The sequence below is a fragment of the Stegostoma tigrinum genome, chromosome 43, assembly GCF_030684315.1.
Source record: "Stegostoma tigrinum isolate sSteTig4 chromosome 43, sSteTig4.hap1, whole genome shotgun sequence".
NCBI lineage: Eukaryota > Metazoa > Chordata > Chondrichthyes > Orectolobiformes > Stegostomatidae > Stegostoma > Stegostoma tigrinum.
In genome coordinates this window covers 6,763,949-6,785,318 of record NC_081396.1, presented here as the reverse complement: position 1 = coordinate 6,785,318, position 21,370 = coordinate 6,763,949, and the positions used below count along the sequence as shown (strand labels likewise).

The window sequence follows — 21,370 nt, the reverse complement described above, 5'->3', positions numbered from 1 at the left end:
AAAAGGCGTTGCTGTTGTTATGAACATAACATGTTATCAGTCTCAGCAGCAGAATAATTCCGCCTGCACTACGCACAGGAAAGGTGTGGGGGGGGGGGTATGTCTTTTAATAGGGGAGGAACTGTATTAATTGGAAGAGTGATGTGGAGTACTTCAATGAGGGAAGGGGTTGGGCAAGTATTTCAAATGGGGGAGGCAATGTTTCGAGGGCGAGAGTTTTGATGGGACAGCATGTTTTGATTCGGGGGGGCCTATTTCGATGGAGGGAGGACATGTTTCAATGCGAGGGCATGTTTCGATGGAGGGAGCAAGCATTTCAATGGGATTGGATGGGCAGAGGAGGGAGCTTCAATGGGGTTGTTGGGTCGGGGGAAGTGTTTCGATGGGATTGGGGATGCTGGGGAGAGTGTTTTGATGGTGGGGTTGGGGGGGGGGGGGGGGGGAGTGTTTGGATTAGATTGGAAGGGTGATGTGTGTGTTTCAATGGACAGACGTACGCTTCGGCAGGGTGTGGGGTGTTTGTACGCATTTACCTGGACCCCTCCATATGCATTGTTGACCAGCACATCCAGGCGCCCACCTTGCTCCTGCTTGACCTGGCTGAAGAGTGAGCAGACCTGCTCCTCACTGGAAGAGTCACACACCACTGGGACACATCTGCCTCCCCGCCCCTCCACCTGGAAAAGGAACACATTCATGAACATGAGGGGCTCTTACCCCATCCACGCCCAAGACCCTGCCATCTCTCTGGAGCTCCCCGTACCTTCTCACCAACACAATCCTGGTTTTTGAGATGGGGGGTGTCTATCATCCCTCCCTCAACCGACAGTCAGCTAATACCCAATGTGAAGGTGGTGTGGCAAGAGTGGATCGAAATCAGGAGGGGGCTGGACTGAGAATGGAAGAAACAACTGGTTTCATTACTGGAAGGAGAGAAAAAGGGTCCCCACCTTTTCAGGTGGAGGCAGGTTTATTCGAGGCATTAATTCCCCATTATCAGTGTCCGAGGAGGCTGGGGTTAACATTGTATGTCTGATTCAATTTCTGGTCAATGTAAAGACAGCGGCTACAAGAGCAGGTCAGAGGCTGGGAATCCTGCAGCGAGCCACTCACCTCCTGTCTCCACCCCTCAACTAAAGCCTGTCCCACCATCGACATGGCACAATTCAGGAGGGTGATGGGGCACTCCCCTCTTGCCCTGGATGGGGGCAGCTCCAACAACATAAGAGAAGCTCAAGACCATTCAAGAACAAAGCAGCTCTCCACTTATTTGGCACCACATCCACAAATATCCACTTCCTCCACCACCGGCACTCAGTAGCAGCACCTACAGAATGCACTGCAAAGGCTCACCAAGGCTCCTTAGACAGCACCTTCCAAACCCCACACCCCTCTATCATCTAGAAGGACAAAGGGTGGGGTGGGGCAGCAGCAGATACATGAGAACACAAACCCAACACCAACTTGGAAATATACTGGCCGCTCCTTCAGTGTGAATTCCCTCCCTAAGTGCATTGCGGGGCTACCCTATAGCACATGGGACTGCAGTTCAAGAAGGTAGCTCACCACCCCCTCACCTTCTCAAAGGGGGCAATTAGAGACGGGGAATGAACACTGGACCCCAGGCCATCAGCACCCACATCCCATGGATTTGGTAACTCAACAGGACTCCTCTACATTGGGGAAATCAAGCGCAGACCAGGTGGCAATTTTGCACATGTTCTGTCTGCAAAATAGAACCGGAGTTTGCAGTTGCATGCCACTTCAACACACCCACCTATGTTGCTGACATTTGTGTCTCAGGTTTGCTGCAGTGCTGCAGCGAAGATCAGTGCAAGCTAGAAGAATAGGGCCAAAGGGCCTGTACTACGCTGTAGTGTACTATGTTCTATTTTCTGCTTGGGAACCCTGCAGCTTTCTGGACTAAATATTGAGTTCAATATGAATTTGAGGACCAGCCCTCCCCCTCCTACCATCATACATCAGGCCTTGTCATAAGAGATTACAAAGTGTGGAGCTGGATGAACACAGCAGGCCAAGCAGCATCTTAGGAGCACAAAAGCTGACGTTTTGGGCCCAGGCCTTGTCATTACACAAGCTGCTACCACACACTATCCATTGTCAGACACTTGTTGCCCCCAGTGGCAACTATTCATCGCCCCACAACTGATCCTTAATCGCTCCTTTGTCTGTTGAACTGTTTTTCTCTCTTTCTTTGGGCTCTATCTCCAGCTATCATTTGCTCTCTGCCCAATCTTCTGTATACAAGCACGGGTGGCACAGTGGTGCCTCAAGGCTCCAGGGATCTGGGTTTGATTCCAGCCTCGAGCGACTGCGTAGAGTTTGCACGTTCCGTGTCTACGTGGGTGACGCCCCATAGTCCAAAGATGTTAGGGTGGGCTGGCCGTGCTAAATTGCCCCAGTGTCCAGGGGTGTGCAGGTTAGGTGGGTTAGCCATGGGGAATGCAAGGGTACACGGACAGGGCAGGGGGAAGGGTTTGGGTGGGATGCTCTTTGGAGGGTCTATGTGGACTCGATGGACCAAAAGGCCTGCTTTCACACAGAAGGATTCTATGAGTTTTCTAGCTACTGTCAGTCCTGAGGAAGGGCCTCTGGGCCTGTAATGTTAACTCTGATTTCTCTGCACACAGATGCTGCCAGACCTGCTGAGCTTTTCCAGAAATTCCTGTTTCCATTTCAACAGGGAATTAAACGGTTATCTGAAAAGGAAAGGCACGTGGGGATCCAGAGAGGAGGTTGACGGTGGTGGAGGAGAAGACAGGGAAAGCCGTGTGAATTATTCACGTGGAAACACATCACAGTCACAACCAGCCGAACAGCCTTCCTCCACTCCAGCTGTGTTGCTGCTTATGGGATCCTGCTGTGCGTAAACCAGGTGCCCATGTTTTCCCACATCACATCACCTGCCTCAATAGTTTCTCTGGCAGGGAAGCACATTAACTCTATTTTTTTCTCTGTCATCAACATGCAGCACAACCCTGCGCCATCACTAGCCCCTCCCACGAGGCACCCTCACCTCTTTCGCCGTCGCTTGCAGCGTGTCCATGTTGCGACCGGTGATGTAGACAGTGGCTCCAGCCTCTGCCAGCTGCAGCGCGATGCCCTTGCCAATACCACGGGAAGCTCCCGTCACGATGCATACGTTGCCGAGCAGGGCGCGGGCCATGCCTGCGAGGGGCTGCAGGGTTGAAAGTAGATCCTCATTCAGTGCCCTCCCTGACTCGCAGCTCCCCCCATTTCCTCTACAGCATAATCCAACATTTAAATGCAATTCACCTCCCTGCCCTGACTTCATTTCCTTTGCTGCCCAACAATACGCACCAATTTGGTTCTGTCAATCTCTCTACCCCATAACTTCCTCACTTTAACCAGGTTTAGAACTGTCCATCATTCTCCGCCTCCAGTTTGGTACACAGGAGAGGCGATGGCCTAGTGGTATTATTGCTGGATTGTTAATCCAGAGACCCCGGTAATGTTCCGGGGGGGACATGGGTTTGAATCCTACCACGGCAGATGGCGCAAATTGAATTCAACAAAAAAAAATCTAACGATGGCCATAAATCTATTGTCGACTGTTGGAAAAACTCTGTCTGGTTCACTCAATGCCCTTTAGAGAAGGAAACGTGGGTCTCTTAACTGCCCTCTGGGCAACTAGGGACGGGCAATAAATGGCAGTGATGCCCTCACCCCATGAATGAGTAAAAAAAAAGTTCATCATCACCTTCCCCCACTGCCCCTTGTATCAACCGATTTGGCACAATCCATCTCCCCTCCCTTCCTCCCAGCATGAACTGGTTCAGTACACTTCCCTCCCTCCATCCACACGTGAATCAGTTTGGTATAGTCCTTACTCTTCCCATTGCACCTCCCCCAACCCCTCACACTTCATCCATATTCCTATCTTGGACTGTGGGTGCAAACTGTGTGTGGTCCACTCCCCCCAACGTCACTTTCTCTCCTCTCTCTCTCGCACACCCACACCCCTTTGTTGGTTTTGCTACCATTGCTCTGACCTGTCCACCTCGAATAGTTCCAGTCTGGGCACCTGCCCATGAGTCCTAATTCCTCCCGTGTCTCCCACCTCCCACTGAAACCTCGAATCCTACTTTGCCCCCAAACACCACACAGCATACCTCCACTGATTGGGGCCTGCCGTCTCCCACTCCCTTTATTGGTTTGCACTTTTCACAGACGCACACTGCACCCCCCAACACTCAAGAGCTGACAAGGCCTTCGGGTTCAGCAATCTGGACTTGAGCCCCTGACGCAATACCTCACTCCCTCAGACTTACAGCCTACTCCCATATGCACGGCAACAGGGACTTCTGCCAGCTGCGCTCACGTGGTGCCTTAGAAAACTTAACTGTGAGCCCTTCAAGAGGTAAGCAGTAAAAGACGACACGAAAATGCCAAGGTACGTATAACGGCCGGCAGCCAAAAGGTTTGGTCAAGGAGATGGGTTTAATGGTGCTTCTTAAAGGAGGAAAGCAAGATAGGAGGGTGGAAAGATTCAGGCAGACATTTCCAGAGCCTGGGAGCGAGGCAGCCAGAGGGTGACTAAAGTAAGGGCAGCCCGAGAGGCCGGAATGTGAGGTGGGCCTGGATCTCAGAGCCATGGGGACCAGAGAGGATGGCAGAGATAGGGGAGTAATGTGGGGACAGAGGAAGATGGGGGAGTTATCACAGCACTTGGGGCAGGAGCTGCAGTGAGATGTCAGTGCCCTGCCTGCACCGAGTGGGGCTCAGGTCGAGGGACGGTCTGAGGCAAACGGTTCTTCTGTGACCCCCTTCTTAGTGTGACTTCCTGAACAGTAAACCAAACCATTTAGGTTTAGCGAACACTCCTAGCAGCAAATCTAAGCGAGCCCGGGATGTTAGAGTGCCAAACCGGTGCAGTCTGTGCCTTGCGAGTGTATTCATTCATTGGTGGTCCCTCACAGACAAGAATGGCTCTCTCCTACTTTCAGGGTGAGCCTGTAAATGACTGCACAGACTGATGTAGCTAACGTAGGCTGTGATACACTTGGGGTAGTAAGTGGTCGCAGGAAGGATTGGTGGGCCGTTGGTCCGGCAGCGCGCTCCTTTCGCTGTTTATGCCTGGCTTCTGATTTTCTCGACAGTGCGTCTCGAGGGGCTTGACGTCTTCCCGGATGCAGTTCCTCCACTTTGGACAGTCTTGGGCCAGGGATTGCCAGGTGTCTGTGGGTACGCCGCAGTTCCCCAGTCAGGCATTGAGGGTATCGCTGAAGTGCTTCCTCTACCCACCTGGGGCTCGCCTGCTGTTTCGGAGCTGGGAGTAGAGCACCTGATTGAGGAGTCTTGTGTCGGTCATGCCTTGCAAATGTAACTAAGCCACTGGCTGATTAAGAGATACAGGAGAAAAACACAGGGTCACACACAGCCGAGGCAGGAGGTTGTGTGTCTGCTTCAAACATCCCTGTGTTACTGCTCCAAATATCCCTGTGTTAATGCTCCACTATGCCCGTTCTACAGGTTTCCTCACCCCAGGACAGCAACTCTGCTTCAATGGTCCCAGCAACTCGATCAAGGAGGAAGGGGAGGTGGGGGGGGGACATGGGGCAGGGGGTTGCTTAGCCTCTTAGTAAGTGGGCTCAGGAAAAGAGACAGAGTTATGTCTGTGGAAGAGGAAATGCACTGCGAAGAGGGGACAGGAGATACAGCAGGGCCAACCACTGCATTTTCTCTCACCTATGAATAGCAAGAGCTAGGCTTGAACTTACAGGAGTTCACAAAATAACAGAATCTGTACAAAGCTCTGTAAAATACAGATTTGAAGACTGAGGACATGAGAAATAGGACCAGGAGTCAGCCATTCAGCCCCTCAGTCCTGCTCAATGAGATCATGGTTATTCGTCCACCTCAGCATCTTTTTCCCCACATTATCTCTGTTAGCCTTGATAGCTTTAATGCCAAGAAACCTCTGTCTTCAATGTACTCAGCTTCCCTCTGATTTAGGGAGTTTCAAAGATTCACTCCTCTCAGAGCGCAGGAATTCCTCTTCATCTCAGTCTTACTTTGAAACTGAGTTCCCTCATCCTAGAAACCCCCCACCCCCACCCAACAAGGGGCAACTGCATGTATGCATCTACCCTGCTGAGGCCCATGAGAATTCTGCATTCTTCAACACAGTTACCTCTCATTCTATTAAATTCCGATGAATATAAATTATTCTCTTCAATATTTCCTGACAAGACCATCCTAGTGATCAATCTGGTTAATATTTGTTGCACTCTGTATGGGGAGAAAGTCACCCCTTAGATAAAGGGGACCAAAAGTATGCACAATACTCCAGATGGTACGAGTGTGTTGGAAGGGAACCTTCAGGGGGTGTCATTCCCACGTATCTGCTGCCCCTTATCCTTCTAGATGGTAGAGGGCATGGGTTTGTTAGTTGCTGTCTAATGAGCCTCGTTGATTTTGCAAAGAATGTTTTAAACGGTGCATTGCTGCAGCTGGGCATTGGTGGTGGAGGGGGTGGATGAGGTATCAATTGAGCAGGGGCTGCTTTATCCCTGGATGGTGTCAAGCTTCTCGAGCGTTATCAGAGCTGCAGCCAACCGGGCAGTACTCCATCACACTCCTGACTTGTGACTTATAGATGGTGGACAGGCTTTGGGAAATTGGGAGGCAGGTTACCTTCTGCAGGATTGCCGGCCTCGGCCCTACTCTTGCAGCCATAGTATTTATATAGCTTGTCTAGTTCAGTTTCTGGGCAATGGTAACCCCCAGCAATGTTGATAGTGGGGTTTCAGCAATGCTAACACCATTGTATATTACAAGACAGTAGTTAGTTTGTCTATTAGAGATGGTTATTACCAGGTGAATGTTATATGACGCTTGTCAGCCCAACCCTTGATATTGTCCAGGTCCTGTTACTTTTGAACATGGACTGCTTCAGTATCTGAGCAGTTACAAATAGTGCTGAATGTTGTTCAATCATTGGTGAACATCCCCACGTCTGACCTTCTGATGGAGCGAAGGTCATTGATGAAGCAGCTGAAGACCGTTGGACCTAGGATTAGGGGTGACCTCACAGAAGTTCATAAGATCATGGAGGGCCTAGATAAGGTGAATAGCAAAGATCTTTTTCCCAGGGTAGGGAAAATCAAAATTAGAGCGGCATAAGTTTAAAGTGAGAGGATAAAGATTTAAAAGAGACCCGAGGGCAACTTTTTCACAAAGAAAGTGGTGCATATGTAGAAACAAACTGTCAGAGGAAGCAGTAGATGCAAGTACCGTTACAACATTTAATTGACATTTGGACAGATACATAATTAGGAAAGGCTTAGCTGGATAAGGGCCAAATGCATGCAAGTGGGGCTAGTTTAGATTAGGAAACTCGGTCAGCACGGACTAGTAGGACCACACGGTCATTTTCTGTGCAGTATCACTCTATAACTGCCAGGGTGATGTCATGCAACTGCGATGATCAACCTCCATCAACCACAACCATCTTCCTTTATATCAGATTCAACTTCAATCAGCACAGATTCATCCCCTCACTCCAACTCATTTTGGCTCCAGTTTAGCTGGGACTTCTTGATGCCACTTGGTCAAATTTAACCATGGTGTTTGGAGTAACAGTGCAGCTTGCTGCCTGACTTTGCATGCATGGAAGTCACCATATCTACAGTATCAGGAACATGGAGTGGAAAATACTAAACAAAGTGGGGACTTGGGCACAGCGCTGTCTCACTCTGAGCTTTACCCCTAACTAGTCAGAAGTGATGCAAGAGTGTGTATTACTGCACAAGATCTCATGCAGAGTGGTCAAGGAGATTTTTCTGGGAAATCTGTAAGATAGGGGTGCAGAATTAGGCCATTCAGCCCATCGAGCCTGCTCCACCTCACACCTTCCACAATTGTACTCCATCTGCCACTTCTTTGCCCACTCTCCTAGCCTCTCCAGTCATGCTGCAGCCTCCCCGCTTCCTCAACACTATGTGACCCTTCACCTCTCTTTGAGTCAACCGCAAACCTAGCAACAATGCCCTCAGTTCCTTCGTCCAGACCATTATAACATGAACGGTTGTGGTCTCAACATTGGCGCCAAGGGAACTCCACTTGTTGTTGACCACCATCCTGAAAGAGACCGCTTTATACCCACCCTGTGCTTTCTGCCATAAGCCAATCCTTTTTCCTCCCAGTACCTTGCCCCTAACACCACAGGTCCTTATTTAGCAGCCTCCTGCGCACAGCTTGTCAAAAGCCTTCTGAAAATCCAAATAGGTCATGTCCACTGGCTCTCTTTTACCCAAATTGCTCATTACCTCTTCACAGAATTCTAACAGATTTGTCAATCACAACCTCCCCTGGATGAAGCCATACTGATTCAGCCCTATTTTAGCATGCACTTTCAAGTACTCCGTAATCTCATCCATAATAATGGACTCAAAAATTACCAATGATGGAGGTCAGGCTAACCCATCTGCAGGTTCCCATCTTCTGCTTCCCTCCTTTCTTAAACAGGAGTGTTACATTAGGCATTTTCCAGTCCTTTGGGATCTTCCTGCTTGAAATTCCGACATGCTACTAGTGTCTTCCACTGGGAAAACTGATGCAAAGTACCCATTCAGTTTCTCTGCATTTCTTTGCTCCCCATTACTACTTCTCCAGTCTCAATTTCCAGCAGTCCGATGTCCTGCCACTCTCTTACCTATCAGATATCTTAAGAAAAGCTACTGTAATCTGTTTCAATGTCAGTTAGCTTACTCTCATTTCACCTTCATCCTCCATTTTTTAAAATTATCCTTTGCCAGTTTTTAAAAGCTTCCCACTAATCTTCATCACATTGTATGCAGTTTCCTTTCCTTCTCTGCAGTCCCTGACTTCCCTCGTCAGCCATGGGTGCTCTCATCCTCCCCTTAGTATGCTTCTTCTTCCTTGATACACATTTCTGCTGTGCCTCATGAAATAACCCCAGAAACTGCTGGCAGTACTGGTGCACCATCTTCCCTGCTAGGCTCCCCCTTCCAATCAACTCTGGCCAGCTCCTAGCTCTTGCTTTGTAGTTACTTTTCTTTAATTGTAATAATGTCACATCTGATTCCAGGTTCTCCATCTCAAACTGCAGGGTGAATTCTATCACATTATGGTCTCTGCTCCCTTGGGGTTCACTCACCTTACGTTACCAAACTAATTTTTCCAGTCCAACTATATATTGAAATCCCCCATTATTATTGTAACAGTGCCTTTCTAACACGCCTTTTCTCCCTCCTGATTTATCTTCTTCCCCAAATCCCGAGTACTGGACCGAGTCATGTACATAACTCTCATCAGTCTTTTTTCCTTTGCAGTTCCTCAACTCTACCCAGTTTCTACACCTTCTGATTCTATATGCTTTCTTGCTATTGATTTAATTTCATTTCTTACCAACAAGGCAATCATTCCCCAGCTTCTGCCTGTACTTTCAGTAGGATGTATGTTGTTGGATATTTAGTTGTCAGTCCTGATCCCCTTGCAGTCATGTCTCCATGATACCCACGACATCATACCTGCCCATTTCAATCTGGGCCACAATCTAATTTAATCTTGATTCGTACATCATGTGCATTTGAGTAACACACCCTCAATCCAGCAGTGACAGCCCCCTTTCCCATTGTTATCCCCTTTATCTGCTGTGCCTGAAGTTAGATTCCTCATCCATTCCAATACAGTGCCCTATTACTTGTTCTACAAACTTTAATAACCTCAGCGGAGCCCCTTTTTTTAAAAAAAAAAAATCTCTAGTGTGGAAGCAGGCTATTCAACCCATCAAGTCCACACCAACGCTCCAAAGAGCATCCCACCCAGGGGAGGCGATGGCCTAGTGGTATTATTGCAGGACTGTTAATCCAGATACCCAGATAATGTTCTGGGATGTGGGTTTGAATCCCATAAATGTCTGGAATTAAGAATCTAATGGTGAGCACGAATCCATTGTCCATCTGGTTCACTAACACCCTTTAGGGAAGGAAACTGCCATTCAACATATAATTCCAAACCCACAGTAATGCGGTTGACTCTGAACTGCCCTATGGGCAGTAAATGCTGCTCGGTCAGTGACGCTGTTCATCCCATTAACAAATAAAGGGGGGTAAAATAAAAGACCACCACCCCTTCCCTGTAACCCTGCATTTGCTGTGGCTAATCCACTCAGCCTCCACATCCCTGGACACTATGGGGCAACTTCGTATGGTCAATCCACCTAACCTGCACATCTTTGGACTGTGGGAGGAAACCAGAGTACCCAGAGGAAACCCATGTGGACACAGGGAGAATGTTTAAACTCCACACAGGTAGTCGCCAGAGGGTGGAATTGGACCCAGGTCCCTGATGCTGTAAGGCAGCACTAAACCACTGTGCTGCCCTTCTCGTCTCCATTACCTTTTCATCATTTTCCATGCAACTGAATGCACCCCCTAACTATTTAGTTTAAATTCACTTTTTTCCAAAATTTTGTACAGTCCTATCCTGCTGACAGCACTGAATGTGTCTATTCAAATAACATAACGGTTTGCTACAAATCTCTCACAGCTACCAATATAGAGAATGTCCAATGTGCATCTGCCAGCACAGAAGGCACACCGCACTCCTGGATACATCGCACTGGAAAGTAAGTCAGCTTTTAAAATTGACACAAGCAAAGGCCTTCTCCCGATGACTGTGTAGAGTTTGCACGTTCTCCCAGTGTCTGAGAGAGTTTCCTCCCACAGTCCGAAGACATGGCAGATTAGAGTGGACTGCCCGTGCTAAAGTCCCCTGATTAGGTGGGTTATGGGGAGGGGGAATGGGTCTGATGTGAGATGGCCCATTAGTTGTTTCAATATTTTCTGGCCTTTGGTTTTGTAAATACTGCGATGATTTATCCATCACAATTGTCCTGTGAAAAAGAGCCTCATTTGTACTTGTTTGCAGGCTTTACTGGCTCGGCCCAGCATTCATTGGCCTGCCTTGATCGATGGCAAACAGAAGTTGCCTTCTTCAACCATTGCAGGCCTTCCAACAGGAGGTTGTGAAGGTGCAGCAGGACATGACAATTTCCATGCTTGAGCAGTTCGACTGGAATTCCAACGTTTCTGGTTGCATTTGTGTTTCCTAAGCAATCAGTGGCATTTTTGAGCTCAGCATGACGAGGGTTGTCAAACCTCAACCGTGACGGGGGCATGGCAACCTCGTTTCTTAAAACAAAGTGGTGCTGGATGCACTGACTGCAAGTCATTATAATTCATAGACTCTGAAAGAGTCCCAGTGGAGCAGAATAAAGCAAAGACGACCCCCTTATTCAGTAAGTGGGGGAGACTTAAAAAGAAAACCAGAAAACTATCAGCCGTTTACCTAACATCTGTCAGAGAAATTGTTAGAAACCATTATTAGTCAGGTTACAGCAGGATACATAACACAATCAGGCAGAGTTAACATGGCTTGGTGAAACTGAAATGGTGTTTAAATAAATTTATTAAGAGTTCTTTGTGGAATAACAACGAAGACAAACAGGAGGGGGACTGGGAGCCGTGGTGGTCTCACACTTCCAAATGGCACTTGGTAAGATGCCAGCAGAAAAGGTTACTACACAAAGTTTAACAGTGGCTCAGTGGTTAGCCCTGCTGCCTCACAGCACCAGGGACCCAGGTTCAATTCCACCCCCCGGGGTGACTTGTCCATGTGGAATGTGCATCTTCTTCCCCCCCTACCACCGTGTCTTTGTGGGATTGCTTCCCACAGTCCGAAGACGTGGCAGGTTAGGGTGGACTGGCCGTGTTAAATTGCCTGGTGCTCTCCAGGGATGCCCACGTTAGGTGGGTTACGGGGGGGGGGGGGGGGGAATGGGTCTGGGTGGGATGCTCCCAAGTCAGGTGATGGAATTTGAATTCAGTAAAAGTATGTGGAATTAAGAGTCTAATATAATAAAATGTGAGGCTGGATGAACACAGCAGGCCCAGCAGCATCTCAGGAGCACAAAAGCTGACGTTTCGGGCCTAGACCCTTCATCAGAGAGGGGGATGGGGAGAGGGTTCTGGAATAAATAGGGAGAGAGGGGAGGCGGACCGAAGATGGAGAGAAAAGAAGATAGGTGGAGAGAGAAGAGGTGGGGAGGTAGGGAGGGGATAGGTCAGTCCAGGGAAGATGGACAGGCCAAGGAGGTGGGATGAGGTTAGTAGGTAGCTGGGGGTGCGGCTTGGGGTGGGAGGAAGGGATGGGTGAGAGGAAGAACCGGTTAGGGAGGCAGAGACAGGTTGGACTGGTTTTGGGATGCAGTGGGTGGGGGGGAAGAGCTGGGCTGGTTGTGTGGTGCAGTGGGGGGAGGGGACGAACTGGGCTGGTTTTGGGATGCGGTGGGGGAAGGGGAGATTTTGAAGCTGGTAAAGTCCACATTGATACCATTGGGCTGCAGCCCCATCTGGGTCATTCATGCCCTTTGGGGGGAAGGAATCGGCCATCCTTACCTGGTCTGGGCCTACATGTGACTCCGGGCCCACAGCAGCGGGGCTGACTCTTAACCACCTTCTGGGCAATTAGGGGTGGGCAATAAATACTGCCTAGCCAGTGATGCTTTCATCCCGTGAAAAAGTAAAGAATAAAAAGCATTAAAAGGGAGTTGGGGAATGAGTGGATGTGGGCAGCGCTTGTGGGGGCTGGTACTGACATGATCATACGGTGCACAAAGAGGCCATTCGACCCACCATCTCTCCGCTTACTACAGGAACCATACATACATACGTGTGTGTGTGTGTGTATATATATATAGAAAAAGAACAGATATATTAATTATACGCACTCTCTTGCCCCTCCGTACAGGCTCGGTGCCGCCTCTCCCACTCCGAAGCACAAAATGGCGGCCGCCGCCGGCCTTCCAGCATATTCTCCCCGGGAGGCGGGGCCGACCGCCCGACCAATCGGAGCACGGGCGGGCGGGGCGGGGTGCGGGCGCGCGTGCAGCTCGAGGCTCTAAGGGGACGGACCTTCAAACACGCCGCCGATTCCCGGCCGCGCCTGTCCCCCTCCGCCAATCAGGGCAAGGGGCGGTCACGACAGCCAACCAGAAACCGGCCGAAGCCGGAGAGCGGCCAATCAGGAATCGCCGCCTCCCACCGCTTTCAGCGTGGGGAGCCGGACGACGACGCATTGTGGGATATTGGAGGACTCGCCCGTCATTGGGGGGGGGGGTGCCAGGGGGGGTGCATGATAGGAGAGAGATAATGGGAACTGCAGATGCTGGAGAATCCAAGATAAAAAAAGTGAGGAGCTGTATGAACACAGCAGGACAAGCAACATCTTTGGGAGGACTTGCCCCAAATGTAGTGAGGACCCAGGCAGAGTGGGTGATCGGATATGGGAGGGCCCAGGCATGGAGCATGATAGGATATGGGAGGACCCAGGCAGGGTGCATGATAGGATATGGGAGGACTTGCCCAAAATGTAGTGAGGAGTAAGGAAGGGTGCATGATAGGATATGGGAGGACCCAGGCAGGGTGCATGATAGGATGTGGGAGGACCAACATCAGCAATGCCTTGTGGGATATTGGCAGGATCAGGAGCATGTGTAGTTCCTTTTCTGATCCTGGTTCCTCATGATGGCCAAGCCCAAGCTTGTGGTGTTTGACCTGGGTAAGAGTCTCTCTCCCTCTCTCTCTGTTTTTAAACATGTTGTGCCTAGAGCCCCCTGCCAAGAGAGGAGTGACCCTTTTTTTGTTTACACGTTTTCCAATGGCCTGGAGGCCCACGCCTACGTGCATGGACGGTCAGCTTCTCTTCAGTACGCGCCTGTGCCGGGGTGACCCTCGGAGAAGTGGGTGGGGTTTCTCCAGTGGGGCCGGGCGGAGTGCCCCCACCCCCACCCCCGCCCCCACCCCCGCAAATAGGGAGAGAGGGGGAGGCGGACCGAAGATGGAGAGTAAAGAAGATAGGTGGAGAGAGTGTAGGTGGGGAGGTAGGGAGGGGATAGGTCAGTCCAGGGAAGACGGACAGGTCAAGGAGGTGGGATGAGGTTAGTAGGTAGCTGGGGGTGCGGCTTGGGGTGGGAGGAAGGGATGGGTGAGAGGAAGAACCGGTTAGGGAGGCAGAGACAGGTTGGACTGGTTTTGGGATGCAGTGGGTGGGGGGGAAGAGCTGGGCTGGTTGTGTGATGCAGTGGGAGGGGACGAACTGGGCTGGTTTAGGGATGCAGTGGGGGAAGGGGAGATTTTGAAACTGGTGAAGTCCACATTGATACCATATGGCTGCAGGGTTCCCAGGCGGAATATGAGTTGCTGTTCCTGCAACCTTCGGGTGGCATCATTGTGGCACTGCAGGAGGCCCATGATGGACATGTCATCCAGAGAATGGGAGGGGGGAGTGGAAATGGTTTGCGACTGGGAGGTGCAGTTGTTTGTTGCGAACTGAGCGGAGGTGTTCTGCAAAGCGGTCCCCAAGCCTCCGCTTGGTTTCCCCAATGTAGAGGAAGCCACACCGGATACAGTGGATGCAGTATACCACATTGGCAGATGTGCAGGTGAACCTCTGCTTAATGTGGAAAGTCATCTTGGGGCCTGGGATGGGGGTGAGGGAGGAGGTGTGGGGACAAGTGTAGCATTTCCTGCGGTTGCAGGGGAAGGTGCTGGGTGTGGTGGGGTTGGAGGGCAGTGTGGAGCGAACAAGGGAGTCACGGAGAGAGTGGTCTCTCCGGAAAGCAGACAGGGGTGGGGATGGACAAATGTCTTGGGTGGTGGGGTCGGATTGTAAATGGCGGAAGTGTCGGAGGATGATGTGTTGTATCCGGAGGTTGGTGGGGTGGTGTGTGAGAATGAGGGGGATCCTCTTTGGGCGGTTGTGGTGGGGGCGGGGTGTGAGGGATGTGTTGCGGGAAATGCGGGAGACGCGGTCAAGGGCGTTCTCGATCGCTGTGGGGGAAAGTTGCGGTCCTTGAAGAACTTGGACACCTGGGATGTGCGGGAGTGGAATGCCTCATCGTGGGAGCAGATGCGGCGGAGGCGGAGGAATTGGGAATAGGGGATGGAATTTTTGCAGGAGGGTGGGTGTGAGGAAGTGTATTCTAGGTAGCTGTGGGAGTCAGTAGGCTTGAAATGGACATCAGTTTCTAGCTGGTAACCAGGATGAGACATTCCACTCCCGCACATCCCAGATGTCCAAGTTCTTCAAGGACCGCAACTTTCCTCCCCACAGTGATCGAGAATGCCCTTGACCGTGTCTTCCGCATTTCCCGCAACACATCACATCCCTCACATCCCGCCCCCGCCACAACCTCACCTACTAACCTCATTCCACCTCCTTCATCTGTCCGTCTTCCCCGGACTGACCTATCCCCTCCTACCTCCCCACCTATACTTTCCTGTCCACCTATCTTCTTTTCTCCCCATCTTCAGTCCACCTCTCCCTATTTATTCCAGAACCCTCTCCTCATCCCCCTCTCTGATGAAGGGTCTAGGCCCGAAACATCAGCTTTTGTGCTCCACACTTTGTTATCTTGGATTCTCCAGCATCTGCAGTTCCCATTATCTCTGATACAGCATCAGAGGAGACCCTTTTTCTGAAGAAGGGCCCAGACCCAAACGTCAGCTTTCCTGCTCCTCTGATGCTGCTTGGCCTGCTGCCTTCATACAGCTCCACACCTTGTTACCTGAGAGGAGGTTCCATTGAGATTTTCAGAGGCGGGGGGGGACAGGGGCAGGGGGAGAGGGAGAAAGTCAGGAACAGGTTCCCGCTTGTGAAGGGAACAGGAACGAGACAGGGCAGACCCGAAGCGGTTTGCAAAATACCGGAAGGGGTTGGAATCAGGGTGGAGGCAGGCTCACCGTTGAGGCATTCGACACGGGCCAGGATTGTTATTTGATGAAGTAACGCGCATGGATGAGTAAGATTGACTTAGGGGATCAACTGGTGCAATTAGATGGGCCAAATGGCTTCCCCCACGCCAACCACCCCGCACTGTAACAATCCTCTGACTCAGTCATTTCATAATTTGCTGGCTGATTTAACATTCCACAATCATCTTTCACACCTTCGTTGCTAGTTAGATGTGACTGCATCAGCGCGCTCTTGGCTCCTCTCCCATGTTCCACTGGAGTAACCAGATGTCCTGGTTCAGCTGGATTTTTCAGCGTGTGACTTTTCAATTCATTCATGGGAATGAATGGGTGCATTGCTGTCAGGGCCAGCAGCGGTAAGCCATGCTGTGTCGCCCCTTTTGAGCCTGACTGAATTGTTGAGTCGCTTCAGAGCCAAAGCCCAATGTAGCTGCCGTCCCCCTGCAGCCACACGGAGGCCAGATCGGTGAGGACAGCGGATTTCCTTCCCTGAAGACAGACTGTGTGCGCCGAATCAGATGTAAGTTAGACGTGGCATTCGGGGTCAAGACAGAAGGAAAGCTATGATCCGACGGACGAGATGTGAGGGGCAGAGTGGCCTCCTGTTCCTGTGGGACAAGCAGGAGGAGGTAGGACAGTGCACGTTAGTTATGATTGTGTGGAAATCTAACGCCACCTCCTGCTTTGTCCCTGTTTTTGTTTTTTTTCTTGCTCTGTCTTTCAGATTACACACTCTGGCCATTCTGGGTAGACACACACGTAGACCCACCGTTCAGGAAAGACAGGTGAGAATATATATTTAGACCTTACCTTCTCTCTTATCCCTCCCTCCCTCCCTCCCTCGCTCGCTCGCTGTGCCCTGTTCCCTCCCTTGCTTGCTGTCCCCCATTCCCTCCATCCCTCCCCTCACTGTGCCCTGTTCCCTCCCTCCCCTCACTCTGCCCCGTTTCCCGTCTTTCTCTCTGCCCCAGTCCCTCGCTCGCTCGCTCTGCCCTGTTTCCCCGCTTTCGCTCTGCCCCGGTCCCTCCCTCCCTCGCTCGCTCGCTCGCTCTGCCCCGGTCCCTCGCTCGCTCTGCCCCGGTCCCTCCCTCCCTCGCTCGCTCTGCCCCGGTCCCTCCCTCCCTCGCTCGCTCTGCCCCGGTCCCTCCCTCCCTCGCTCGCTCTGCCCCGGTCCCTCGCTCGCTCGCTCGCTCTGCCCCGGTCCCTCCCTCCCTCGCTCGCTCTGCCCCGGTCCCTCCCTCCCTCGCTCGCTCTGCCCCGGTCGCTCGCTCGCTCTGCCCCGGTCGCTCGCTCGCTCTGCCCCGGTCGCTCGCTCGCTTCGCTCTGCCCCGGTCGCTCGCTTCGCTCTGCCCCGGTCGCTCGCTCGCTCTGCCCCGGTCGCTCGCTCGCTCCATACACTCCTACACTCTCTCACTGTCCTGCCTCCCAGGAGCGGCCGGATCGTGGATAGCTCTGGACGGAAAATCGAGCTGTACCCGGAGGTGGCCGAGGTGCTGCAGGCCCTGCAGAGAGATGGCATCCGGATCGCGGCCGCATCCCGGTGAGTGCCGGCCTTCCGTCCTTTCCGGGGAAGGCCGCCGTCCCGGGGTTCTCCCCGCTGCCACCCCCACTCCCTCCTGCATGGCCAGACAGTAGCCGAAGCACTCATTCTCCAGGGAAGCATGTAGCTGGGGACAGTAGTCAGGGAGAAACTGAGGAACAAATATTCAGAGAGATCTCCGAGATAAGTAAGAATACTAAAGTTGTGTTGGTGGGAGGTTTTAATTTTGCAAACAAAGGCAAAGTTACTGGAAAAGTTCCTGATTTACATCATCCGCAGGTCTCTTGGTGTTTATTTAATTTTCCAAATGTTAAATGGGACCACCCCGTGTTAATGGTTTGTATGAAGAGTTTGTTAAAGAAAATTTCCTTCATCAATATGAAAATGTTCCCACGAGAGCAGGAACGAAACTTAAACTGGTCCCAGCAGAGCAGGTGACTGAGCTGTTGGTAGGGGAAGGCTTTGGGTCCAGTGACTGTAATTCTGTTTTCAACTAGTGATGGAACAGGAGAAGCCTTACCGTTTAAAAATAGAAGTTGTTAAACTGGAGGAAGGTAAATTTTAACAGTGTGAGACAAGAGCTTTCGAAAGTCGATGAGAGGAAACCGTTTGCAGGTGAAGGGGGGGGGACCGTCTGCTGAGTGGGAGGCTTCGAGAGTTCAGAGCCTTGGTGTTCCTGTTGGAGTGAGAGCTAACACTTGTAGCATTAGGGAACAGTGGGTGGATAAAAATATTGACGTACTAGCCCCCAGTTTTGAAAAAAATCATTAGGTTAGGTAGAGACAACTGGGTTCAAATGAATATGATATAACAAGGCGTGGAGCTGGATGAACACAGCAGGTCAAGCAGCATCAAAGGAGCAGGAAGGCCTAGACCCTTCTTCAGAAATGTTTCAAATGAATCTCTTGAACAGTATAAAGAGTGTAGGAGGGAGATCAGGAAGGCAAAGAGAGGATATGAGATAGTTTTGGCAGCTAAGGTTAAGGATAATCCAGAGAGATTCTACGAGTAGATGAAGAGCAAGAGGGTAACGAGAGAGAGAGTAGGGCCCCTTCAGGACCTTTGTGTTGAACCTCCCAAGGTGGGAGAGCTGTTAAATGAACGTTTTGCGTCAGTTTTGACTGCGAAGGAAGAGATGGGGGCTGTGGAACCTCAGGAGACAAACATCGACGTTTTTGAAAATGGCTCACCTTACGGGAGAGGAAGCTCTGGAAGACGTACAGGTGGATAAATCTCTGGGACCCGGTCTAGCGCGTCCCAGGAGGTGGTGGGAAGCTGGGGAGGGAATTGCGGGGCACCTGGCAGGAATATTTCCGTGCGGTCTGTAACTGTGGGTGAGGTGCCAGAGGCCCGGGCAGTGGCTAGTGTACTTTTTTTTGTTTAAGAAAGGGCTGTAAGGAGGAGTCTGGGAACTATAGGACCTGACCCTGTCTTTGGTTGTGAGTAACTTGTTGGCAGTGATTCTGCAGAATAGGACTCGCATGCGTTTGGAGGGGTAAGGACCGATTAGCGATCATCAGCACGCGATTGAGCTTTTTGAGGAAGTAACTAACCAGTGATGTTCAATCATGTGGAATTCAGGGCCTTGGGTAGCACTGTAGAATAGAGACCTGGGGGTTCAGGTACGTAATTCATTGAGGTTTGTGTGTGACAGGTAGACGGGGCGCTCGCCTTCATCACTCAGACCCTTCGAGTGTAGGGGTTGGGGACGTCACGTCGGTGAGGCCTCTCCTGGAGCGCTGTGTCCCGTCCCGGTCTCACTGTTACAGGGAAGGGTGTTACTGAGCCGGAGAGGGGTCCGGGAGAGATTTACCGGGATGTTGCCGGGAACAGAGGGTTTGAGTTGTAAGGAGAGGCTGGGGCTGTTTTCCTTGGAGCATGAGAGGGTGACCTTATAGAGGTTTGAAAAATCATGAGGGTTCATAGATAAGGCGAATGGCAGATATCTTTTCCCTAGGGTGGGGGATTTCAAGACTAGAGGGCACATTTTTAAGGTGAGAGGAGAAAGATTAGAAAAAAAGACACGGGGGCAGTTTTTTCTGTCCAGAGCAGTTTGGTGGGTGGAGTGAACTTTTAGACGAAGTGGTAAATGCTGCAACAGTTATAACATTTAAAAGACATTTGGATAAGTACCATGAGTAAGAAATGTTTGGATGGATATGGGCCGGGAGCAGGCAGGTGGGACTAGTTTAGTTTGGGATCAGCACGGGCTGGTTGGGCCGAAGGGTCTAGTTTCTGTGCCGTCTGGCTCTGTCACGCATCAACCCACGCGACCACATCCCGTGTACGTGTGCACAGATGTGCAGACACGTGTTCAGTGACAGACACGTGCACGCAGCCGCCGTGGAGCTGATTGTCAGGGTTCTGTGGGTGCCTGGCATTGCAGCGGGCAAACGGAGCAGGTATTGCAGGTGTTCAGTGCGTGTGAGCCTGTGTCTGTCCGTGTACATGGGCTAAGAACATTAGATAAGAGTCAGGAGCGGGCCAGCTGTCCCACCTCCTCGAGACGGCCCCGCCATTCACTACGATCGGGGCTGATCTTTCTCATGGACTCAGCCCCCCCCCCCCCCGCAGCCCCACCATCGGCCTTAATTCCCTTCTGGTTCAATAATCTGTCTTCACCTTAAAAATCATTCAATATGGTGGCCTCAACTGGGCAGAGAGTTCCACAGATTCCCAACCCTTTGGGTGAAGCTGTTCCTCCTCAACTCCATCCTAAACCCGCTCCCCACTTATTTCGAGGCTCTGCCCCCCCCCCCGTTCTAGTTTTACCCGCCAGTGGGAACACCCTCCCTGCTTGTCTCTTATCTACTCCCTTCATCATTTCTTATCTTTATATAAGATCCCCCCTCATTCTAAATCCCGACGAGTACAGTCCCAGTCTCCTCAATCTCTCCTCATAACCCTCTCTGCTCCGAATAACTCAGTGAACCTCCCCGTACCCCCCACCCCGTGCCAGTCCAATCTTTCTCAGGTGAGGAGACCAACACTGTGCACAGTTAGTCCAGCTTAGCAGCCCCCTGTAGAGCTGCAGCATTAACCTCCCTGGCTTTGAACACCGTTCCTCTAGCCATGAAGGACAATATTCCATTTGCCTTCTGAATGACTTGCTGCATCTGCAAACCAACATTTTGTGATTCGTGCACAAGGACACCCAGGTCCCTCTGCACAGCAGCCTGCAAGCAATTTTTCACTGTTCAATTAATAGTCCGTTTTGCTGTTATTTGTACTAAAAGGGACAGTCGGGTATTCACTAACAATCCATTCCATCTGCCAGACCCCTTGCCCACTCACTCTATCCCTCTGTACGCTTTTCTCCACCTCTCATCTCCACGTCACCCACAAGCCCTATGTGCAATCCCCAACTCCAAATCATCGATGTCCATTGTAAGCGATGGCCGTCCCAACACCCCCCTGCCCTCCCGAGGCACACCACTAGCCGCTGACCCCCCCCCAACCAGTAAAATACGCCCACTTCACTCCTCGCTTCTTGTTGGTGAACTGATCCTCGCCAAATCGTTTGCCTGTGTCACCCTGTGCGGCACATGGCCGAGTGTTTTCCCGATGCCCCTCACCCACTGAGTTCCCCGCTGTCCGCTTCCCAGACCTGTACCGCGTCAGCCCGTACCTAGGCCGTGTGCGCGCTGCGCGCGTGTGTGCGCGCGCGTCTGTGTAAGAGGACCCTAGCTCCCCCCCCCCGCCCAGCGCAGGTGTATCTGGCATTGTGAAGGGCATCGGTAAATTTTTGTACCGGGGCAGGGCTCACATGTATCCGCGCTCTCTCTCCGTAGCACCGGCGAAGTCGCAGGAGCCAATCAGCTGCTGACTCTCTTCCAGCTCGATGCCTACTTCAGCCAAAAGGAAATATACCCTGGCTCCAAAGTTACTCACTTTGAAAGGTTGGTAATCAGCTCTCCCCCCACCCTCTCGATGGGGAATGGCCATTTCCACGGGGATCGGGAGACAACGCATTCCCCCGTTCAATTTTATCCCACGCGTCTGAAGA

At 51.4% G+C, this 21,370-nt stretch overlaps 2 protein-coding genes across 2 annotated transcripts in view; one reads left to right on the top strand and one right to left on the bottom strand.

Annotated features, from left to right (window-relative positions):
• Positions 1-12,898, bottom strand: part of dhrs1 (dehydrogenase/reductase (SDR family) member 1) — a 33,239-nt gene extending 20,341 nt beyond the window's left edge. Inside the window, exons 1-3 of the mRNA XM_059641767.1 lie at positions 12,800-12,898; positions 3,038-3,199; positions 534-677 (exon numbers count right to left, since the gene is read on the bottom strand). Of these exons, the coding sequence (XP_059497750.1) occupies positions 534-677; positions 3,038-3,187 (294 nt within the window). The 5' untranslated portion in view covers positions 3,188-3,199; positions 12,800-12,898. The remainder of the gene's footprint in view (positions 1-533; positions 678-3,037; positions 3,200-12,799) is intronic.
• A 337-nt stretch (positions 12,899-13,235) lies between these two features.
• mdp1 (magnesium dependent phosphatase 1) lies at positions 13,236-21,367 on the top strand. The gene is made up of 5 exons (XM_059641823.1): positions 13,236-13,629; positions 16,549-16,609; positions 17,254-17,364; positions 21,156-21,263; positions 21,328-21,367. The coding sequence occupies exons 1-5, from the start codon at positions 13,593-13,595 to the stop codon at positions 21,365-21,367; spliced, it is 357 nt and encodes a 118-aa protein (XP_059497806.1). The 5' UTR covers positions 13,236-13,592.
• The last annotated feature ends 3 nt before the right edge of the window (positions 21,368-21,370 follow it).

Coding starts and splice junctions, on each gene's coding strand:
- mdp1 (XM_059641823.1), top strand. CDS start 13,593: ATGATGGCCAAGCCCAAGCTTGTGGTGTTTGACCTGG. Junction 13,630..16,548: donor GCTTGTGGTGTTTGACCTGG/GTAAGAGTCTCT, acceptor TCTGTCTTTCAG/ATTACACACTCTGGCCATTC. Junction 21,264..21,327: donor AAAGTTACTCACTTTGAAAG/GTTGGTAATCAG, acceptor GGGGATCGGGAG/ACAACGCATTCCCCCGTTCA.